At 42.1% G+C, this 22477-nt stretch overlaps 1 protein-coding gene across 9 annotated transcripts in view; it reads left to right on the top strand.

Annotated features, from left to right (window-relative positions):
- Positions 1-22477, top strand: part of AASDH (aminoadipate-semialdehyde dehydrogenase) — a 116890-nt gene that overhangs the window by 3493 nt on the left and 90920 nt on the right. For 6 of the 9 annotated variants that reach the window (XM_059721768.1, XM_059721766.1, XM_059721765.1 and 3 more), the window contains exons 4-10: positions 2582-2702; positions 3850-4187; positions 4979-5171; positions 7815-8056; positions 12414-12520; positions 13511-13683; positions 21966-22158. In XM_059721768.1, the coding sequence (XP_059577751.1) occupies positions 2582-2702; positions 3850-4187; positions 4979-5171; positions 7815-8056; positions 12414-12520; positions 13511-13683; positions 21966-22158 (1367 nt within the window). Of the gene's footprint in view, positions 1-2581; positions 2703-3849; positions 4188-4978; positions 5172-7814; positions 8057-12413; positions 12521-13510; positions 13684-21965; positions 22159-22477 lie in introns of those variants that run through there. The other 3 variants (XM_059721764.1, XM_059721769.1, XM_014594891.3) reach the window with 3 other exon arrangements.

The following is a 22477-nucleotide window of genomic DNA, read 5'->3' as shown; positions in this document are numbered from 1 at the left end:
TGTATAAGCAGCAAAATGCACATCAGCACGGAGAAAATGGTGGCAGTGCACTTAGGAACTAAAATGCCTTCTGTGTTTTAGTTCAAAAGCAGACCACCACCATTTTCTACACACTGACGTGCATTTTGCCACTTGTACAACTGCTAGCAATGGAGCAATGAGCACTTTTCAAAGCCCCCATCACTGTGGTGCTTGCAATGCCCAATGTCTTTGTTTTAGTTCCATATTATCTGATTTTTAAAATGAAGTGTTTGGAATTTTGTGTATCTTAATTGATGGGCAGCAAGTAAGCCAGGGAGGAAAACATTCCAGGGCTTCTTGGCTTGTGATACATAAAGCTTTGCAAGGGATTTTTTTTTTTTTTTTTTTTTACAAGTTTTAGATTTCTTGAGCTAGTATGTACTTACTGCTCAGTGATGTTTAGCTGTCATAACTGCGTTCAATCAAATCATTTTGTTTTTACATTCAAAACAAACAGAGATGGTAGCCCTTAACTAGGGAAAATACCCTGACAAGTTTGGGCTTTAAATGTCATTTCTTAAATCTCTCTTCATTTTATCTGTACTTCACAGCCATAGTATTTCCAACATAAAATCTGCATGTGCACCAGTGTGTGAAAGATGCACTTTAGCCCTTTGTAGTGTTATAATTGCCTAGATTGCATTAGCATCAAGCAGTGTAACTTGCGGTGTCCATAAAGTCTGACCTAATTTTTCACTAGTAAAAATTCCTGGGTACCTAAATGTCAATTTCTGGGCATGTCTAGAACTTCATAGTGCTGAGGAATTCAGTGCATAAACCCTCTCAAGATTCACAAAGTAGGTATTCTTCCACCTGTGTTGCCTGCCGTGCCCAATCTGGCTTGCATTTTCTGAGCTTACCTGTCAGGCCTTGTAGAAATTGTGGATGAAAGAGGATACAGTGGTGCTGTTTCTGCTCCTTACCTTTTATGTAGCTCAGTGATTGCACTAGGGACGAGTACTGTAAGAGACCCAGGTGTGGTTCCTTCTTTGCTTGAGTGGTTTTTATCTTCCCAGGTGCATGCTGAAACCACCATGCTATTGGGCAGTCCATCTTGCTGACCCTGTTCTACTTTGTTTGAAAAATATTCAGTGGGCCAGAGAGGAATTAGTATTCCAAGCCTAGTGGTTAAAGCAGTCGTTTTAGAGGGGAAACCTAGTTTGTTTCTGAATATTTCACTGCAAACTGGATTGCTTTAAAAGTGGAATATTACTTGGAACAGGTGGGACCCTTCGTTTTTCTCGTCTCCTCTCAGATGAGCACCTTAATCACTAGGCTCTAGAGTTAATGCTCTTCCTCTGGTGCAGTTGGTATTTAAGGTGAGGGCTCTAACCACCGAGCTATTGGAAAAGAAAGCAGCAGAGGGTCCAAATATGGATAGTTCTAATTATTTTCTTTCAACTATTTCATATAAACAGGAATGGTTAGAAACCTTATTGTTATCTACATTAAAAATGTCTGCATCTACAAAGGAAACAACATCTCTTCTTGCCTTCACTATATTTTGTAAGGGGCTGGCAAAGGCATTTCCCACCAGGAGAGAGTTGTGAATCCCAGCTGGAGATAGTTGTTTCCCTGCCGCCCAGTGTAAGGTACCTAACCCCTGAAGAAGAATGGAGTATATGTTATTATATAAGATACTCAGCTCAAGGTTGTAGATTCCAGTAGAAAGATGTGTCTAAAAATGAGGAGCTGACGTGTCAGCATTTCAGCTCCTATGTTTTGTTTGGGCTAGCTTTGCTGTAGCAAGAATTAATTTGTGAGGAAACCCAAATAACAGTACTGTTTGTAAAATGCAAGCCTTAGCAAAGTATTCATTTACAAATTTATTAATATGCAAGCCATTTTTTTCACCTAAGTGCTTAGGGTTTTGGTAAACACAGAGGCAAGAAGAAGTCTCATTTTAAAATTAAAGCCCCTAGATGGAGCATAGATCCAATTGTGATGTTAGTAAGCATTTAAGGAAAACTGCAATATAAAGAGGTACTACAGTAAATTAGAATGGAATAATACATATATTCGCATTTATTTACTCATGAGGGTAAAATTCTGTAACTTAAATATTCATATGCCAGGTATCTTGAACAAATAAGGATGATGTTCTTAACATGTATTTGTGTGTATGCATGCTTGGTTGTACAGTTATCGTTGGTTTCTAAGTAGTAACAGAAACTCATTGAAATTCAGGTCCAGCTTGGGTCAGTGGACTCTTTTCTGATGATTTTAATAGCGTAGGGTTCACTCCTTGCATCTTCAACTTGTTTGGCTAAGAAGAATCACAAGTATTTTCATCTAGACCAGTTTCTTGGTGTTTCGTGCTATACAGGTTGCAGAAAAATATGGATAGCTTTAACTATTTCCTTTCAACCATATTTGAAAGAAAATAACAGGAATGGTTAGAAACCTTACTGTTATCTACATTAAAAATGCCTGAATCTACAAATTTAAAGGACATTAAAGGATAAAAGAAGCCATGTAGAATTTATGTAAAACTTAAGGTTTATTTTTAACTTTTTTATCTTTAAATGTTCTTAATTGGGCATAAATTTTGCCTTGGTAGAGTTCTTCAAGTACCGGCTGCATATTCTCCTGTTGATCCAGATGCACCACCAATGTTATCTACCTATTTTATGAAGAAATGTAATCTCCAATATATCCTTGTTGAGAATGACAAAGTAAAGGTCAGTGCTAAAGCCATTAAAAGGAATATCAGCTGTGGTTTAGAAACTTGCAGCTCTTAAGGTAGTTGCCCTTTCTATTATCAGAACCTCGTAAATAGATATCTTTTTCTGTTTTGATAGTGAGTGATGGGATGTTTTGTTTTTACAGACATTCTCAGGTTATGTGAGATACCTGAATGTTTTCCTCTAAGGATTATCTTATTTTCCTGTTAACAAATTGCTTCTGCGTTGTAACACAGAGGTGTCAAAGATGCAGCTCACAGGCCAGATCCAACCCACACAGCTTCATCATCTGACCATTGAGGCTGCCTCAAGGTCTCAGAATTGACCCATACACTACACTGAACCTTCATGAAGGATCTGGGACCCATGCTGCACATGGTACCTGCCCCAGCCAGTCCTAGACTGTCATGTGTAGTGCCTCTGCAAGGCTGATACAGGATGGGCACCGGGTGTAGCACGGATCCTAGACTGGTCTGTGGGTGCTGTGTCTGGTGAGGGTTCTGGACTGGACTGGACACCACTTGTGCTGGATCTGGCATGAGGGGGAGGGTGTCTGTGGACCTGTCCTGCACCACTTATCCAGCATGTGTGGCCGAATGAGTTTTGATTCCCCTGTTGTAATGCATTCCACGATGGTGTGCATGGGTATTTAGGAACTTTCCAGTCTTGCTCCTCTTAAATGTAGGTTAAAAGTGGGATTTAGAGCTGTTTAGGGAAGTTTGCAAATATATAGTTTAAGACAGTCATTTTTTTCCTGAATCCTTTCTGTACTGTCAGAATTTGAAAAGGCACAAACAAGGCTTCACCATTTATTTGACCCCAGCAGTCTTTCTTGCCCAGTGCAGGAGGATCTCGTGAGGTCCCTTCCAGCCCTAAACTTTAGTGATTTCCTTCTATCCTGGGTCATTCTTTTTGCATCCTTGGTGTTAATAAGTGAATATTAAGAGCATCCACACGAGTGAGCTTCCATGCTGAAAACTGTTTCAGTAACCTTTCCCAAAGGGGGTCCCACAAACTGCTACTCAGTCACTGCTTGCTTATGAAAAATCTGGTTCGCTTTCCACTATTATATAGTGAACAACAGAGACAATAAGATAAAGCTGTGTGCTTAACTTTCCTGTTTAACTATTTTATTCTCTTGCAGAAGTTCAGAATATCTCATTCAGGCTGGTTTTTACAAAATCCTTCTGCAATAGAGCACATTGGGTTAACTCTTTTCCAAACTCATTGGAAGGATGATTGTAAATCTTCATCTGTTGGTGCAAAAGACAAAAACGAAACCACCAAAGATACAAGTACTCGGGAGACAGATTATACAACCCTTCTGGACCAGTTTGAAATAGAGACCTCAAAAGCGGGTTATCTGGATATCGGGAAACAACAAACTTTAGCATACATCTTACATACATCAGGAACTACAGGACTCCCCAAAGTAGTCAGAGTGCCTCATAAATGTATTGTGCCAAATATTCATCATCTTCAGTAAGTTTATCTTCCTAGACCACGTGTCCTGAATTTCCCTTTAAATTTCTTTAAAGGACTAATTTAGGGATTGAATTTTCAAAATAATTTCACAATTCAGCAGAGCCCTTGTTTGCATGTATTTGCTAACTTTTTTTTCTCTGGGAGCTTTCTTTCATTTTGTCTCTAAATTGAATGCTGTTCATTACTTTCCTTGTGTAGCCATTTATTCTTAATATGCTTCATTTGATTTTGCTACTTCCTGGTACCTCATAATATAAGCATTCTATTGCCAGTAGCCTGAATAAAATAGTTTAAGAAACTTCGGAGTGAATCTTGTAATTCTCAGATACCCTTTCTACCTCCCCTAAGGGAATTATTTTCCTTTTAAAAAAAAATATTCTTGTTCTGTCCGTCTCAGTGTTCTGGTAAATATCTCCTTGGAAACTTAAATACTGGGGGAACTACTAGCTCAGCCTCGAATGGGAAAAATCTCCAGATTTAGAGAGACATTGGTAAAAGAATATAGCCAATTCAGAATCTGAACAAAATTTACCTTCCCAGCAGTAAGGCAGATATCTTTCTAAAGGATGTGATCTAGCTCATCCAGAAGTTATGAGCTAGATGCTGGAACTATTTGCTGAACTACTGTGGTCAGTCTAAATAATGCAGATGATCCTGTTTGGCCTCAAAATTTACCAGTGTAGGCCAAGAGGTGGCTATTCCAACTCAGGCCCCTTCTGTTGTTAAGTTGTGTCAGACAACCTTTAAAATATGCATCTGATTTTAATCCTGAACTTTTATTATTTTAGATCCATATTTAAGATCACACAAGATGATGTGCTGTTCCTGGCCTCACCCCTGACATTTGATCCATCTGTAGTTGAGCTGTTCATTGCTCTGACAAGCGGAGCCTCTCTACTTATAGTACCAAACCCAGTTAAAATGATGCCTCAGAAGTTATCCATTGCTCTCTTTCACCATCACAGAGTGACAGTATTGCAGGTGGGTCATTTGCAGTTTGTGTTACTGAGATAGAAGTCTTTTGTGTCTTACTCCCTCTATGTCTTACTCCTTTGTTAGCCTGCGCTGCTTTATCATGATAGTGGATAGGAACAATATTAAAGTTCTGACAGAATTGTTCCCTACATCATCAGCTCCGTTTTTGTGTCTTTGCTATCCTCTTTGTTGCCAAGCCTCTTCGTGGCTCATGAAGTTTTGAAAATTATAGTTTGATGGAGTGTTCTAAACTGCCATATGGCAGATGAGATACGACGAAGACAAGGCTGACGTGCAGCTGCTAACAGTTTTTTTAACTTTTTTCTGATATTCACTTTGACATTTAACAGTGAACTTGATCATGCTCCTTCTACTCACGTAACTCACCCTTAGTCATGAGAGGAGCCCCATCACCAGAAATGCAAGCAACTAAGGAACCTATCAGTAGCGCCTTTTATAACGTGGCAGTGCTTGTCACTTTTACAACAGTAAGAAACAGGATGGTTGTTTACTACCAGCTGCTATCCCGAAATTGCATTTGTTTCCTTTCCTGTGATATAAGTATATTTTAAAATCTCCTCCTGTGTAATTTAAATTTGAATAGCCTAAAAACGTAATCTGCCTCTAAAATACATATATAAAAAGCATGAGCCTATGGAATCTTTATTCACTGAATAAGCCCTATTTTAGATAGTGTGGTATCAAATGGCACTATACAAAAGCTATTGTGAGTGAAACACACTGAAGTAGAGGGTGCAAATTCATTTTTAAAAATCTTTTAGAGCTGTAAGAGCAGAATATATTTTATATACAGGAGATAATGTTTATAGTCTGATTAGTAAGTGTCCTAAGTATTGCAATAAAGTAATTGGCTTTTTAAATATAATGCTGTAATTGTGAAATATGCTAGGCCCCACACGGGAAAAGGGTATTTTCTTTAATATTTAAATAGATTTGTTAAATTCCTTATTCCACCCTTATGATGTCCTTTCTGCCCCTGGAGATATGCATGCTTTTTTGAAAAGTTTCCTCTTCTCCTTGTGGAAAGGAGGCAGTTGGAGACTAGGTATAAATTCAGGGTTATATAACAGTGAATCACAACAGAAAAGAATCCAGCAGTTAAAAATGTTAATTGCCAGATCTTGTTCTGTTTACAGTAGCTTGAGTTAGCATAATCCTGTTGTTTTGGTATCTCTCCTGTATACTAAAACATTTTGATCATTCTTGCTTCTCTGCTGTTTTTATTAATTTTTTCTGACCTGTTTCATGAAGGACCATCCTTAATAAGCAAATAAAATTCCCAAGCAGCTGGACTGTTTTATCAAGTGATGTTGGTTAAGATACTACTAAGAAGTTTTTTTCACTTTACATTTTCCTTTATAATCACTTTCTTAATCTGTGAAGGAAAGAATCTCTTGCTGAAATAAATTGTAAAAGTGCCTTAAGGAGCTTAGTTATAGAATACTTTTTCTGATGGTGCTTATTCTAACGGACTGTGAAGCTGCCCTCCTCAGAAGGGTTCTGAATTTTGTGGATGGATTGAGTAAAGACTATAGAAAATTGAGAGGACTGAACACATAGCTTCTCCCTCTTCCCCCCCCCCTTCCCCTCCTTTATTTTCACTTAAGATTCACTAAAGGCTAAATGGTCAGTTGAATATTAAATAGCTCTGATTTTCCTAGTAACTAAAGAAAATTACCCAGCAAGAGAGAAATCAGTAGATCTGCCCAGTTCATGTGTAAGTTAAAACACTTGTAGATCTGGAGGAGAAAAATGTTGTACAAATGTCTGTTAAAACACTGCCATTTTTCCCCCCAAGGAAGAAGTTTCCAAGATCCCTCTACTTCAGTGTTGATAGCAGGGAGGCCTGCATTTTCTTCTTGCATTTGGGAAGATGCAGTGAGGGTGTAGACAGGTGTAACAATTATATTGATATCAAAGCATGCTAATACAAGTTGTTAAAATGCAACTTTTAGCTCCGCATGATTCTGTAGCTATACAGTTTTAACAAGAGTGCTCCATTTTAACTCTGCTTCATTCAGTTTCCAAGTTAGGGCAATTTAGCAAACTTGTATCACTTCAGGTTTATGCAGACTAATTCTAAGAACATAACAGCTGATGAACCTTTCTGAGTTCTCCCTCCTCTTTACAATGTACATTTGTTCATACCCTAGACACATTTTCATCAGTCATGATTTCAATGCCAGTTACTTAGTTTCACCATTAGAATTCAATAACAAGACCCTACTCCTATGCAGAATTCTAGGGAAATCAGTGAATCTCTACATGGGTGAAGGAGTATGCATTACTGGATTCCAATGCAAGAGTAAGCCCTATATTGCTTAACTCAATAACCCTTTGCTGTTTGACCTTCAGAGAGAGAACCAATTTCTGATGGGATAACAATTCATAACTAAACTGTTTGACATGATGTTCCTGTTCCATTCTTCCTTACTAATCCAGTCTCTTGCAAATGTGTTAAGCATTTGGAAATGGATATAATTGAAATGATGAATCCATTTTGCTTTTCCTTGTGAGCGGAAGAAGCACTTGGGTTCTTGCAGCAGTTTCTTAAGAGCAAATATGTATGCGTTTAACAGATAATTTTGTTTTATGTTTTTTGGGTTTTTTTTCCTAAATATTGCTCAGGCAACACCAACATTTCTCAGAAAATTTGGAGCTCAATGTATTAAGTCAAGTGTGTTGTCTGCCAGCACTTCGCTCCGTGTCTTAGCCCTTGGTGGAGAATCATTTCCTGCACTGGATGTCTTGAGAAGCTGGAAGGACAGGGAAAACAAAACACACATTTTCAATCTTTATGGTATTACAGAAGTGTCAAGCTGGGCCACTTGCTACAGAGTTCCCGAAGAGGTTCTTAGTTCTGACCTTCGGTGAGAAATTTCATTCTTCTGTTTTCTCCTTTGGGTGCACTTGTGGTTAAAAAGGTGACTGCTGTGAACCAAAACTGCAAGCTCTTGGCAGTTATAGCCTCAAGCAGCTCAGTGGGTATGGCTTGTATGCAGAAATAAGGCCTTGAGTTGTTCATTAGTTGCTGATGAACACAGGCTTAGAAATAGTAGTAATCCTTGACACTTTTATTTGGGTCAGTTTCTAAGGTCACACTTTTCACAACGTAAGTGAGTTTACTACCATGTTTACCTGAATTCAAGAAGATTCTCCTCCCCCCATATTTTAGATTCTGTACGTGGAAAATTATAATTTTGATTTAATTTGTTACAACTTTGTTATAATTTTCCATGTCTAGAATCTAATAACTGGGAGGGTCAACTTGAATTTGACCCCCACACCGCGGTGGCAGGGAATATAGCAGTGGAGGAGCAGACAACCTTATTCTTGGCATTTATAGATTTCATAGATGCTAGGGCTGGAAGGGACCACAGAAAATGATCGAGTCCAGCCCCCCGCCCCAGGGGCAGCAAGTCAGCTGGGGTCAAAGGATTCCAGCAAGATAGACGTCCAAATGTTTTTTAAAATTGTCACCTCTAGAGACAGTCTATTCCAGGCCTTGAGGGCTTGGACAGTAAAGAAATGTTTCCTTATGTCCAGCCAGAAATGGTCTTGGAGGAGCGTTTGATCTTGTCATCCTTGGGGTGCTCTGGTGAACAGGCGTTCCCCCAGATCCTGATGTACACCCTTTATATACTTAGAGGCAGCCACTAAGTCCCCCCTGAGCCTGTGCTTTTCCAAGCTGAAGAGTCCCATGTCTCTCAGGCTCTCATCATAGGGCCTGTTCTCCTGCCCTCTGATCATACACATGGCTCTCCTCTGGACTCTCTCAAACTTTTCCACGTCTTTTTTAAATTGTAAAGCCCAGAATTGGATGCAGTACCCCAGCTGCAGCCTCGCCAAGGCTGAGTGCAGCAGGAGGATAACATCCTGGGAGTTGCTTGAGAAGCATCTATGGATGCAAGCCAGAGTTTTGCTCACTTTACCAGCTATGATAGCACATTGGTGGCTCATATTCATCTTGTGGTCAGTCATAACCCTCAAGTTCCTTTTGACCATGGTGCTAGCAAGCATAGCACTGCTGAGCCTATAACAGTGCTGCAGGTTTTTTCCCCAGGGTGGCATACCTTGTATTTTTCAGTGTTGAATGTCATCAGGTTTTCATCTGCCCATTTTCTGAGCCTGTCGAGGTTGGCCTGGATCACCAGCCTATCCTCAGGTGTGGACTCTTTACCCCAAAGTTTGATGTCATCGGCGAACTTGGCCAGTCCGTTTCTGACACCAATGTCTAAATTGTTAATAAAGATGTTAAAGTGTATAGGCCCAAGGATGGAGCCTTGGGGGACACCACTGGTCATGGTGCACCACAATGATTTACTTCCATTGATTACCACACTCTGGGTCCAACCTCAGAGCCAATTCCCCAGCCATTGGACTGTGATGTGGCTGAGGCCGCAGTTAGCCAGTTTTTCCATGAGGAGATCGTGGGACACCAGATCAAAGGCTTTTTTAAAGTCAAGATATATGACGTCAATCTCTTCTCCCTTGACCAGGTGATGTATCACCTGGTCATAGGAGTTGAGATTGCTCAAGTAAGACCTACTCGTAACAAACCTGTGGTGGCTGTCCCTCAGGATTTTGCCATCAGCCAGTTTGTCAAGAACAGTCTCTTCGATAATTTTTTCCAAGATATTCCCCAGGATAAAAGTCAGGCTAATAGGCCTGTAGTTCCCCAGATCTACTTTCCTCCCTTCCTTGAAGATAGGCACCACATTGGCCTTTTTCCAATCTTTGGGCACTTCACCTGAGTGCCATGAGTTCTTGAAAATCCGTGCCAGTGGCTGAGCTATGATGCCTGCCAGCTCCTTAAGTGTACCCTGGGTTGTAAACTGTCTGGGCCAGCTTACTTGAAGGTGTCTAGCCTCTAAAGGTGTTCCTTTACATGGTCTAGGGTGATGTAGGGTAACAGTTCTCCCTCACCCTGGCCATCCCATACCATTTTGAGCAGGGCGGTTCCTTGGGACTAGTGAAAAACCAATGCAAAATACCCATTTACCTCTCCCTTCTTTCCCTCCCCCCCCACCTCCCTTCCCTCCCCTGGAGTTGGCTCTGCCCCAGCTTTGGCTCTGTGTGGAGTACACAGTAGCTCCAGCTCTGGCCCTAGCCCCAGCCAGGCAATAGCAGTGACATCTCTGGGCCCAGCCTGGGGCAGGTGGTAGCTGCAGATTCAGCTTTGGCCCTGGGCCCAGATCGGCTTCCCTGCTGTTGCATGGTCTCTCCCACATTCCCCACGCCCCCACCACAAACCACCTCAAGCCACCCTAGCTTCAGCCAGGCAGCAGCAGCAGCAACAGGTCTGGTAGCTACAGCCATAGCCATTGCCTGGCCCAGGCCAGCCCCAGGCCAACACTTGAATCCAAGATGAGGTTTTCCCCTTTCACCCCATGTTTTTCACATCCAGCGAAGAGCTGACACCACTTAGTGCTTATCAGTCAAATTGCTTTACTAAACGGGCAAAGCAATTTTATTCCCACTTTATGGGTATGCACTGAGACACACAGGGGTTGGGTTCAGTTCTTCTACCTTTCCTCACATTTTACAATAACTTGCTATTCAGCTAAAGGTCCTATTGATTCTACCTGGCCTGTAAACAGGCATCTCATTTAAAGTGATCCTGATTAATTTGAGGCAGAATTCAAGACAAAAGAGCCCTTGACACAGAGCTCTTCCAAGCTGCATTGATTCTCCTTTGCCAGTAGGTGGCCAAGGAGAGCTCACAGCCTGACAAGCTTTTCCCTGGAGGCAAATCCATCCACCTTTGTTATAGTACAGTACCCACAATAGTAAAGAATAAGTAAATACAATGGAACACCTAACAGCTGCACTGATTAGAGCCAACTCCAGTTGATTGGAGTATGGTTGTTTAGCATTACATAATTAAGTAACATCCTCAATATATTGTGACGTATAATGCATTGCTAATGACTTTCTGGATCTCTTAAATGTGATATAATTTTCTTTCTGTTTTAGTGTACCAATAGGGGTACACCCATTAGTGTGATGCAAATCCTGTCATTAATGACCAGGTACTTTAGGAATTCTTAGTGCTTTACTACAGTCCTGTGCTTCAGAGGTAACTCCAATAGTTTTCAGTTCTGTTTAAGAAGCTATCCATAAATTAGGAACATTTATAATTTCTTTCAAGATTTTACCCCCAATTCTTTGTATGTTACCCTAGCAATGCAAAGGTTGGCAAATCTTTGATGCTCCTTTGCAATGGGGAGCTCCCACGTATAACAGAGAATGACTTAAAAAGCTCCTATAGCATCCCTGCAGATACCAGTGTTGTGAGTGTGATTGGTGTCTGCTGTGTTCTAGTCTCATTGGCTCGCAATCAACCAGTGAAATTTAATGCAGCCTTAGCTTACAAGCAGAAAAGAGACCAAGAAAAAAGGCGGCGAAGGATCAAGCTCTGTGGCTCTTCCTTCATGTGTGTTTTACCCATTCTGGGTACAGCTAAGACTCCAACCCCAAGTTATTTAAAGGTGAATTGCAAAGGGGAAGGGAGTCTGGATCCTTTGTTACGGTTTTATATTTATACATGACTTGGTAAAAACAGAAAAAAATCACCTTTAGATTATAAATTGTAAGAGAGGAAATGTTGAATCTTTAATATTTCTTCTCTCATTTATTTGAGTTAAACTTTGAACACAATCACCAAGTTGCATATTGCTGCAGCAGAATAGGAGTGAGAAAGTAGGAGGATGTGCTTGTTTGGGGCAAAGGTACACTTTGCTGCCTTTAGGAGCTGCTTTTTTATTTAGTCAGCAAGAGTTTAATTTGTGGATCAGAATTGCAGTCAGGAAGTGGCAAGGAGTTGAAGGAGTATGGCTAGGTAGAAGCCTGGGGTAACATTGTGAGGAATAAGCTAAGTGGAGTCTCCTTGTCCCCTTTCACATTAAAGCTTTTCAGTGTCTGACAACTTAATGTTTTATTTTCTTTTGAAAAAGAAAATATGCTGTGTCCCAGAAGTAATCTTCAGCTGCTTTTTTTTGGTACATATTAATGAAACTTGTTCTCAGTAGTGCTTACAGCTTTAAAAAAACTTGTCTAATTGTTCATGTAAAGTGGAACCTCTGTAGAAAGATGCTGGTGGTTTGTTGGTTAACTATAACATGGAGCTTTTTACTGGGATGTCTGTACCCTGTTCTGTTTTTTTTTTTCCCTGTTCAAAGAAAAAAACTTTTATTTTATTTTATTTATCTTTTTAAATATATTTAGAGCTGATTCCTCTGTACCACTGGGATCACCGCTGCTGGGAACTACAGTTGAGGTCAGAGATGCTAGTGGTTCTACAGTTCTAGAAGGCGAGGGTCAAGTATTTATAGGTCACTTTCTATTTGTTATTATTCTTAATTGATTGGGTTTGGAAAACCATCTTGTACATGCTATGAATTTTGTTTTCTAGAGGGAGATTGCCTTTGTAACAAAATACTCTTAAGATGTGCAGTGAAATAATTTATTATTGGAGAAAATATTTCATGTTCAATAATGCCCTGAAGGAAAATAGTATATAGGTTACACAATATTTAAACAGAGCATTAGGTTAGCTACTGATTGATTGATTTTTGTAAAAGAAAATCTGCTTCTACTCATAATTTTTGTTTCATACAATTGGGTATTAATATATGAGTTTAAAGCCATTGTACTTTTTAAATTTAAAACTGTCTTCAGTAGTATCACACATTCTTCAGTGGTAAGAAAATCTAAACTCCAGAGGCTGTATCAGCAGAGATCTGCCTAGTTCTGTTTAATTAAAGATAGCCCAAGAAACAAAAATTCTGATACTCTTAAAAAAAAAAAAATAAAGCTAAATCGGACTTAGAGAACTGCTCTGCAGACTGCCATTACACCCTGTAATGGCGTGGGCCACACGGGTTACCAGAGATTACCACATATCTAGCAGTGTAGGCAGATTTAGAGAAACCAAATTAATGAACAATATATTAGTAGTATTTTTCGTACAAAGTAATTTTGTTTTAATGTTTTATTCCTCCTTCCATTTGGCATCATATGTATTGAAAGTACTTTATGGTGCCAGTTGAATTAACTGTAGCAGCCATTTGGCTTTCAGAAGTTTAGTTCCAATAGTTGTTATTGCCTTTCCTTATTAAGCAAAGTGTTATTATTAACTTGCTAAGTCTTTTTAATACTTCCAACTTCATGAAATATGAGTGCCATCATAATTTCATATTTATACTGTTTTAATATTGAATATATATATTCAAAATGCATATAATACATTTAATACATATTTCAATATTATATATTACTGTTTTTAACATTGAATATACATAGTCAAAATCTTTTTTCTCCAGGTGGTAAAGAACGGATTTGTTTTCTTGATGATGAAGTCACTGTTCCTTTGGGTACAATGAGAGAAACCGGAGACTTTGTGAGAGTGAAAGGTGCAGAGATGTTTTTCCTGGGGCGGAAGGACAGCCAGATTAAACGTCACGGCAAACGTCTTGATATTGAATGTATTCAACAGGTGTGGTGCATGCAACATTTGTAATAAGGCATAGAAGAGATGAAAAACTAGTCACTGTGTATACAAAACTACAGTTGTTTGTGCATCAGCAACTAAATTCTAGAATTTATGTGACTGAGTTGAACTTCAGGGCTAGGTTTTACTCAGCATGCATCAGCTTTCATTTGGGTGCTGTGCACTTTAGAAAATTTTGTCACATGATTTAGTTGCCTAAATAAGAGTAGTTTAGTGCTGACCCAATTTGAAATTTCTTTTTCTGTTATATATGTATTTTATGCAATTAAATGCCAAAACTGCATAGAGATTATTTGACAATTGAAAAATTGTGAATTATCTTGAAAAGGTACCTTAATAATTACAGTACCGGAGTGAACGACAGGACTCCTAAGGCATTTATACACATACTTCTTTTCCAGCAAGACACTGCAGATCCGCCACTTTAGAGCAGACTTGACTAATCAAGGATTTACTTAACTGAAATGGGTTCAAAGAAGGACTACTAAGAAGGTTAAGGGAATGGAGACTTTCTTATGGAAGAAGGTTAGAGCTGGACTTGTTTAGTTTAACAAAAAGTTAAGGAGGGGAGAGGAGCTATTCAGACTGAAGAAATAACACTGACACATGATCAAATAGTTGCAACATGGCTATGAATAAATTTAGATGGGAAATCAGAAGATTTCTAATGGTCAGAAAAGTGAAATTTTGGAAGGGTCTTCTAAACCAACCCAAATCACTTGAAGATTGTAATACATATGTTTACAGAAGGGATAACATGGTAGGAGTTTTGGATGACAGTAAGTGTGTGTGATATGTGAAATCATGTACACTGAGGTATAGAGGTAACATTGTAGAGCAGTAGGCATTTGGCAGTTCCATTCTTCAGGGCTTTTGCAGATTGCTTTTCAGGGCCAGGAGAGAGGTTTCACCTACTTCTGAATCATTTGGATATTGGCCACAGTTAAGGCTAGGATTTTTTGACTGGGTTCATCCATCTTCCTGCTGGTATTTGAAAACTCAGAGGTTCTTGGGAAGAGGTTCTTGCTCTTTTGCTCAGGGTCATACCGTTTACCAAAACTTGGGTCATGAAGGGATTTTCATCCTCTGTCATATAAGTATGGTGAGGTGGAGGTTCCTCCCTCTGTAGCCTGTAGCGTGATCGTCTTTAAGGATTCCCTCATTAATTAACATAAGTTAACCAATTACTCTTCTATCACTGTAGTAGCAGGGCATTGGAAGTGTTGTCATCTTCTTTGGTTTTACCTGTGGCTTGCTGGAGGACAGTTGTTCTCAACAGAGGTGCTGCAAAATCCTTTTGAGGGTGCTCTGGGGTGTTAGGAGATAAGCATTTGCTCTTCCCCCCGGCCTCTATGCAAAGAGATAAGCTCTCCTCCCCAGTTTGTGAAGCAAAACACAGGCTTGTCCATGCCTGGCTCCAGTGCAGGGAGGTTAGCTTATAATTGTCCTTGGTCACTTTCCTCCTGCTCTGCAAAGACCCAAATGCACACTCCTCTGTGCCCCCTGTACCTGTGCCAGGAGTTAAGTGCTGCAGTAAATAAATTAGTTACTGAAGAGGAATGCCACTTAAATCACAGGAGTTACAAAGGTGAGCCAGGAGATTGAGAATCACTGCTGTAGGATGATCTTGGTATATTTGATTTTGTGCCTTATGGTAGTTGTGAAGTTTTACAGTTGTGATTGGAGGAGCTCTTGGTTGCATGGTTGTTTTCAAATGCAGGGATTAGATTGAGGGGCCCAGTCCTTCCACAAGTGCTGTATTACTAAAAAGGAGATAAGATATGATATAGAGCAGCAGGACATATTCAAACTGTTTAGATAGCAAGTACAACTCCATTGCACTCAAGTGTGTTGCATCAAAGTGATGTTTGGCTAGAAAATCAATGAGGCAGAAAGATGTATTCTTTATCAACATGAAAGTTGGTTCTCCCTGCTATGACCCTTTGAAAATTGCTCTGGAGACTAAGATTCTTTGGGGGAACTAGAAGTGAACCCACCCTGAATGCATGAATATGTCATCTCTGTGTCTAAATGTAAACAGGAGCTTATTTCTGGCTAAGAGAAGAGAGGCTATATTTAGTGGTTTTTTTAATAATAGAACGTGTTTTAACATTTGTTGGGAAAAGGTCCAATGAAATGAGAGTTAGAAATACCTGGATTGAAAATCTGCTTAATAAATATTAAAATAGCTTACTGATGGACTTTTAGTGAATGTGGAATCCTCACCAAGGTGGGAAGGATCGAGACACCTGCCACCAAGAGGAAGCGACAGATGGTGGTGGTTGGAGACCTCCTTCTGCAGGGAATGGAGGGAGCCACCTGCTGACCTGCCCTGTTGTCTTGGGAAGTCTGCTGCTTGCCTGGAGCCCAGACCTGAGATGTCACTGAGAGATTACCGAGACTCATCTGGCCCTCTGACTACTACCCCATGCAGCTCATCCATGTGGGCACCAATGATACTGCCAGGGGAGACCCTGAGCAGGTCAAAAGTGGCTACAGGGCTCTGGGTGCAAGGGTAAGGGGGTCTGGAGCTCAGGTTGTGTTCTCTTTAATCCTTACGGTCAAGGGAAAAGGCCCGGGCAGGAATAGGTGCATCCTGCAAATCAATACCTGGCTGTACAGATGGTGTCGCCAGCAAAGATTTGGCTTCTTTGACCATGGGATGTTCTTCCAAGAAGAAGGATTGCTGGGAAGAGATGGAATCCACCTCACGAAGAGAGGGAAGAGCATCTTCGCAGACAGGCTCGCTAACTTAGTGAGGAGGGATTTCAGCTAGGTTCACTGGGGGATGGAGGCTAAAGCCTTGAGGTAAGTGGGGAAGTGGGAGACCTGATAGAAGAGCAAGCAGGATGGGCAACGCAACAGGGGAGGTGCTCTCATACTTCCTGAGAAATCGGGGCAATCGGCTAGTTACCTCAGGTGCCTGTACACAAATGCATGGAGTCTGGAAAACAAGCAGGAACAATTGGGAGTCCTTGCACAGTCATGGAACTATGACGTGATTTGAATAACAGAGACTTGATGGGGTAGCTTGTATTACTGGAGCACTGTCATCAATGAGTACAAACTGTTCAGGAAGGACAGGCAAGGAAGAGGAGGAGGAGGAGTTGCACTTCATGTAAAAGAGCTATATGATTGCTCAGAGCCCCAGTATGAAACTATAGATAGGCCTGTTGAAAGTCTCTGGGTTAAAGTTAGATGGGAGAGCAACAAGGGTGATTTTGTGGTGGGGTTCTGCTATAGACCACCAGACCAGGAGGAAGTTGTGGATGAAGGTTTCTTCAGACCGCTAGTGGAAGTTTCCCAGGCACAAGCCCTGGTTCTCATGAGGGACATCAGTTGCCCTGGTATCTGCTGGGAGGGCAATACACCAGTGCCCAGGCAATCCTGGAAGTTTTTGGAGAGTGTTGGGGACAACTTCCTTGTGCAACTGGTAGAGCAGCCATCTAGGTGCTGTATTCTTCTTGACCTGCTGCTCATAAATAGGGACGAATTGGTGGGGAATGTAGTAGTGGATGGCAACTTGGGCAGCAGTGACCGTGAAACAATTGAATTAAGGATCCTGAGGAAAGGAAGGATAGAGAGCAGCAGAATAAGGGACCTGGACTTCAGAAAAACAGACTTTGATTCACTCGGGGAACTCATGGGTAGGGTCCTCTGGGAAGCCAGTTTGAGGGGGAGAGGAGTCCAGGAGAGCTGGCTGTACTTTAAAGAAGACTTATTATCCAAAGATGAATATACCTCCTCTGCTCGTGCTTGTAGGGAGGCAGTTAGGCGGGCCAAAACTACCATGGAGATGAGGATGGCAACCCAAGTAAAAGACAACAAGAAATTGTTTTTTAGATATATAGGGAGTAAAAGGAAGGCCCAGGGAGGAATAGGACCCCTGCTAAATGGGCAGAAACAATTGGTGACAGACAGGGGGGACAAGGCTGAACTCCTCAACGAGTTTTTTGCCTCAGTGTTCCTAAGCGAGGGGCACGACAAGTCTCTCACTGGGGTTGTAGAGAGGCAGCAGCAAGGCGCCAGACTTCCATGCGTAGACCCTGAGATGGTGCAGAGTCACTTGGAAGAGCTGGATGCCTTTAAGTCGGCAGGCCCAGATAAGCTCCATCCGAGGGTGCTGAAGGCACTGGCCGACATCATTGCACAGCCACTGGCGGGAATATTTGAAAGCTCGTGGCGCACGGGCCAAGTCCCGGAGGACTGGAAAAGGGCCGTGGTCCCCATTTTCAAAAAGGGGAGGAAGGAGGACCCGGGCAACTATAGGCCAGTCAGTCTCACCTCCATCCTTGGTAAAGTCTTTGAAAAAATTATCAAGGCTCACATTTGTGAGAGCCCGGCAGGACAAATTATGCTGAGAGGAAATCAGCACGGGTTCGTGGCAGGCAAGATCGTGCCTGACCAATCTAGTCTCTTTTTATGACCAGGTTACGAAACGCCTGGACACAGGAGGAGGGGTGGATGTCGTATACTTACACTTCAGGAAGGCCTTCAATACGGTATCCCACCCCATACTGGTGAACAAGTTAAGAGGCTGTGACTTGGATGACTACACAGTCCAGTGGGTGGCGAATTGGCTGGAGGGTCGCACCCAAAGAGTCGTGGTGGAGGGGTCGGTTTCGACCTGGAAGGGTGTGGGCAGTGGGGTCCTGCAGGGTTCGGTCCTTGGACCAATACTCTTTAATGTCTTCATCAGTGACTTGGACGAGGGAGTAAAATGTACTCTGTCCAAGTTTGCAGATGACACAAAGCTATGGGGAGATGTGGACATGCCGGAGGGCAGGGAACAGCTGCAAGCAGATCTGGACAGGTTGGACAAGTGGGCAGAAAACAACAGAATGCAGTTCAACAAGGAGAAATGCAAATTGCTGCACCTAGGGAGGAAAAATGTCCAGCACACCTACAGCCTAGGGAGTGACCTGCTGGGTAGCACAGAAGTGGAAAGGGATCTTGGAGTCCTAGTGGACTCCAAGATGAACATGAGTCGGCAGTGTGATGAAGCCATCAAAAAAGCCAATGGCACTTTATCGTGCATCAGCAGATGCATGACAAATAGGTCCAAGGAGGTAATACTTCCCCTCTATCGGGCGCTGGTCAGATTGCAGTTGGAGTACTGCGTGCAATTCTGGGTGCCGCAATTCAAGAGGAATGCGGATAACCTGGAGAGGGTCCAGAGAAGGGCCACTCGTATGGTTAAGGGCCTGCAGACCAAGCCCTACGAGGAGAGACTAGAGAAACTGGATCTTTTCAGCCTCCGCAAGAGAAGGTTGAGAGGTGACCTTGTGGCCGCCTATAAGTTCATCACGGGGGCACAAAAGGGAATTGGTGAGTATTTGTTCACCAAGGAGCCCCCAGGGGTTACAAGAAATAATGGCCACAAGCTAGCAGAGAGCAGATTTAGACTGGACATTAGGAAGAACTTCTTCACAGTTCGAGTGGCCAAGGTCTGGAACGGGCTCCCAAGGGAGGTGGTGCTCTCCCCTTCCCTGGGGGTCTTCAAGAGGAGGTTAGATGAGCATCTAGCTGGGGTCATCTAGACCCAGCACTCTTTCCTGCTTATGCAGGGGGTCGGACTCGATGATCTATTGAAGTCCCTTCTGACCCTAACATCTATGAATCTATTGAGGGTGCAGGAACAAACCATTCCGACATGCAGAAAGACTTATGGCAGGAGTTCAGCTTAGCTTAGCAGGAACCCTTCAGTAAACTAAGTCACAAAAAGGAAGATTATAAGAAATGGAAACTTGGACAAACAACTGGGAAGGAGTATAAGAGCATTGCTTGGGCTTGCAGGGATGAAGTAGGAAGCCCAAAGCGCAATTGGAGTTGCAGCTAACAAGGGACAAGAAGGATAACAAGAAGGGTTTCTACAAGTATGTTGGTAGCAAGAGGAGGATCAGGGAAAGTGTGCATCCCTTACGGGAGAGAGGAGGCAACCTTGTAACAGAGGATGCAGAAAAGGCTGAAGTAGTGATCAATGCTTTCTTCACAGGCAAGGTCAGCTCCCAGACTACTGCACCAGGCAGCCCAGTTTGGGGAGGAGGTGGGCAGCCAACAGTGGAGAAAGAACAGGTTAGGGACTATTTAGACATATACAAGTCCATGGGGCTATATGGGATGCACCCAAGGGTGCTGAGGGAGTTGGCTGATGTGATTACAGCCATAGGCCATCATCTTTGAAAACTCATGGTGATCAGGAGAGGTCCTGGATGATTGGAAAAGGGCAAACATAATGCCTATATTTAAGAAAGGGAAAACGGAGCATCCAGGGAACTACAGACCAGTCAGCCTCACCTCAGTCCTGGAAAAGTCATTGAGCAGATCCTCAAGGAATCCATTTCTAAGTGCTAGGAGGAGAAGAAGTTGTTTGGAGACAGTCAAAATGGTTACACCGGGGCATGTCATGCCTGACCAACCTGTTTGCCTTCTATGACAAGGTGACTGGCTCTGTGGATGCAGAGAGACCGGTGGATATGATATACCTTGATTTTAGCAAGGCTTTTGATACAGTCTTCCACAACATTCTCACAGGAAAGCTAAGGAAGTGCAGGTTGGATGCATGGACTGTGTAGGGTAGATAGAAAACTGGCTCGAGCATCAGGCTCAAAGGGTAGCGCTCAATGGCTTGATGTCTAGTTGGCAGCCAGTATCAAGTGGAGTGCCCCAGGGGTTAGTCCTTGGGGCCAGTTTTGTTCAATGTATTCATCAGCAACCTGGACAATGGCATAGAATGTATCCTCAGCAAGGTTGCAGATGACACCAAGCTGAGGGGAGTAGTAGATACGCTGCAGGATAGGGCAAGGATTCATAGTGACCTAGACAAATTGGAGGATTGGGCCAAAAGGAATCTCATGAGGTTCAACAAGGACAAGTGCAAAGTCTTGCACTTAGGATGGAGCAATCCCATGCACCGGTACAGACTGGAGGCTGACTGTTAGGCAGCAGCTCTGCAGAAAAGGACCCTGGGGTTTACAGTGGATAATAAGCTGAATATGAGCCACCAGTAGGAGTTTTGCCAGCAGATCAAAGGAAGTGATTATTCCCCTCTATTAAGCATTGGTGAGGCCACATCTAAACTATTGTGTTCAGTTTCAGGCACCACACTACAGAAAGGATGTGGACAAATTGGAGAGAGTCCAGTGGAGAGCAATAAAAATGGTTAGGAGATTTGGGCACATGACATATGAGGAGAGGCTGAGGGTACTGGGTTTATTTAATCTAGAAAAAAGACTGAGAGGGGATTTAATAGCAGCCTTTAATTACCTTAAGGGGAGTTCCAGAGAGGATGGAGCTAAACTTCTCAAGAGAAGGCTGAGGGGGGACCTGGTGGCTGTTTATAAAGTCATCAGGGGGGACCCTGTTCCCCCTACCACCCCCCCACCCCCCCGGAGTAACAAGGAATAACGGCCACAAATTGTTAGAGAGTAGGTTTAGACTAGACATCCGAAGGCACTACTTCACAGTCAGGGCGGCTAAGATCTGGAACCAACTTCCAAGGGAAGTGGTGATGGCTCCTACCCTGGGGGTCCTTAAGAGGAGGCTTGATGTCTACCTGTCTGGGGTCATTTGAGCCCGGTTTTCTCTCCTGCCCAAGGCAGGGGGTCGGACTTTGATAATCTACAAGGTCCCTTCCAACCCTACTTCTATGAATGTATGAAACTGTTCTCCATGGTGGCAGATGACAGAACAAGGAGCAACGGTGTCAAGTTGCAGCAAGGGAAGTTTTTAGGTTAGATATTAAGAAGAATTTTCTCACTAGGAGGGTAGTAAAAGTTTAGTTCCACGATGAGCATTCCTATGGGAAAAGCTGAGATTACCCATAGACTGTGCCACCATGGGTGTCCCTATCAGGAGTAGAAAACTCCAGACAGCATAATTCTTGAGGTCTTTGGTAGCACATAGGCCTCTCCTATGTGATCCTTGGGAGGAATGAATGTTCAGTGTGAATTTTATCACTGTTGCTCCTGCAGTGTTCTTGTGGTATGTTGGCATGGGTCATTGAGTTGTTTGCCACTAACTGTGATAGTTGTTCTATGGATTTAAACAAATTAATTTGCCAGTACTGACACCTGACACTTCTCATGAGCTAAATTATTGTATAACTTCAAAAAACAGTGGAAGGGTAGTGGGACTTTCGTGACTTGCTGTGCAGTTGCAGTAGCTGTCAGTGACAAAACATAAATTGAATAATGCTTCCTTTTTTTATTTGTTGTGCCTTTTTACTGCCCTTCAGAACAAATAAGACAAATATTCTTGTATTGCAGGCTGCTGAAAGTCTTTGTCAGGTGGAAGCCTGTGCGGTAATATGGTATCAGCAGGAAAAATTAATCCTGTTTGTTGTACCCAAAGACAATTTAGCAGAAGAAGATGCTTTTAAAGAACTCCAGAAATGTCTCCCAGTTCATGCAGTCCCAGATGAGCTTGTGCTGATTGAAGCTTTGCCGGTGACATTACATGGTAATTGAAATGGTTTGACATATGCCTTTTAGTGCAGAGGCTGATACACACCTCTCAGTTCAGTTTAACTGCTGCATAAAAGCTAATTATGTTTCTCTCTTTTTATTTATTCCCGGATCTTGACCAAAATAGGAAATGATAGCTAGTGCATCCACTATTAATTCTTATGTTATTGCTTCGTGCTCTTATATGACCCTCAGTAATAACCGTTGCTGTTATATACAGCTAGTTCTGCAACATCTGACTCACTCTTACTGCATTCTTATATAATATGTATTTTAATCCTTATATTCTTTGGAACTGAATAGTAGCAATAGAA

This window comes from Alligator mississippiensis, chromosome 2, assembly GCF_030867095.1.
Source record: "Alligator mississippiensis isolate rAllMis1 chromosome 2, rAllMis1, whole genome shotgun sequence".
Lineage (NCBI taxonomy): Eukaryota > Metazoa > Chordata > Crocodylia > Alligatoridae > Alligator > Alligator mississippiensis.
Note: the sequence above shows the minus strand (reverse complement) of the source record. Positions and strands in the feature narration are given on the sequence as shown.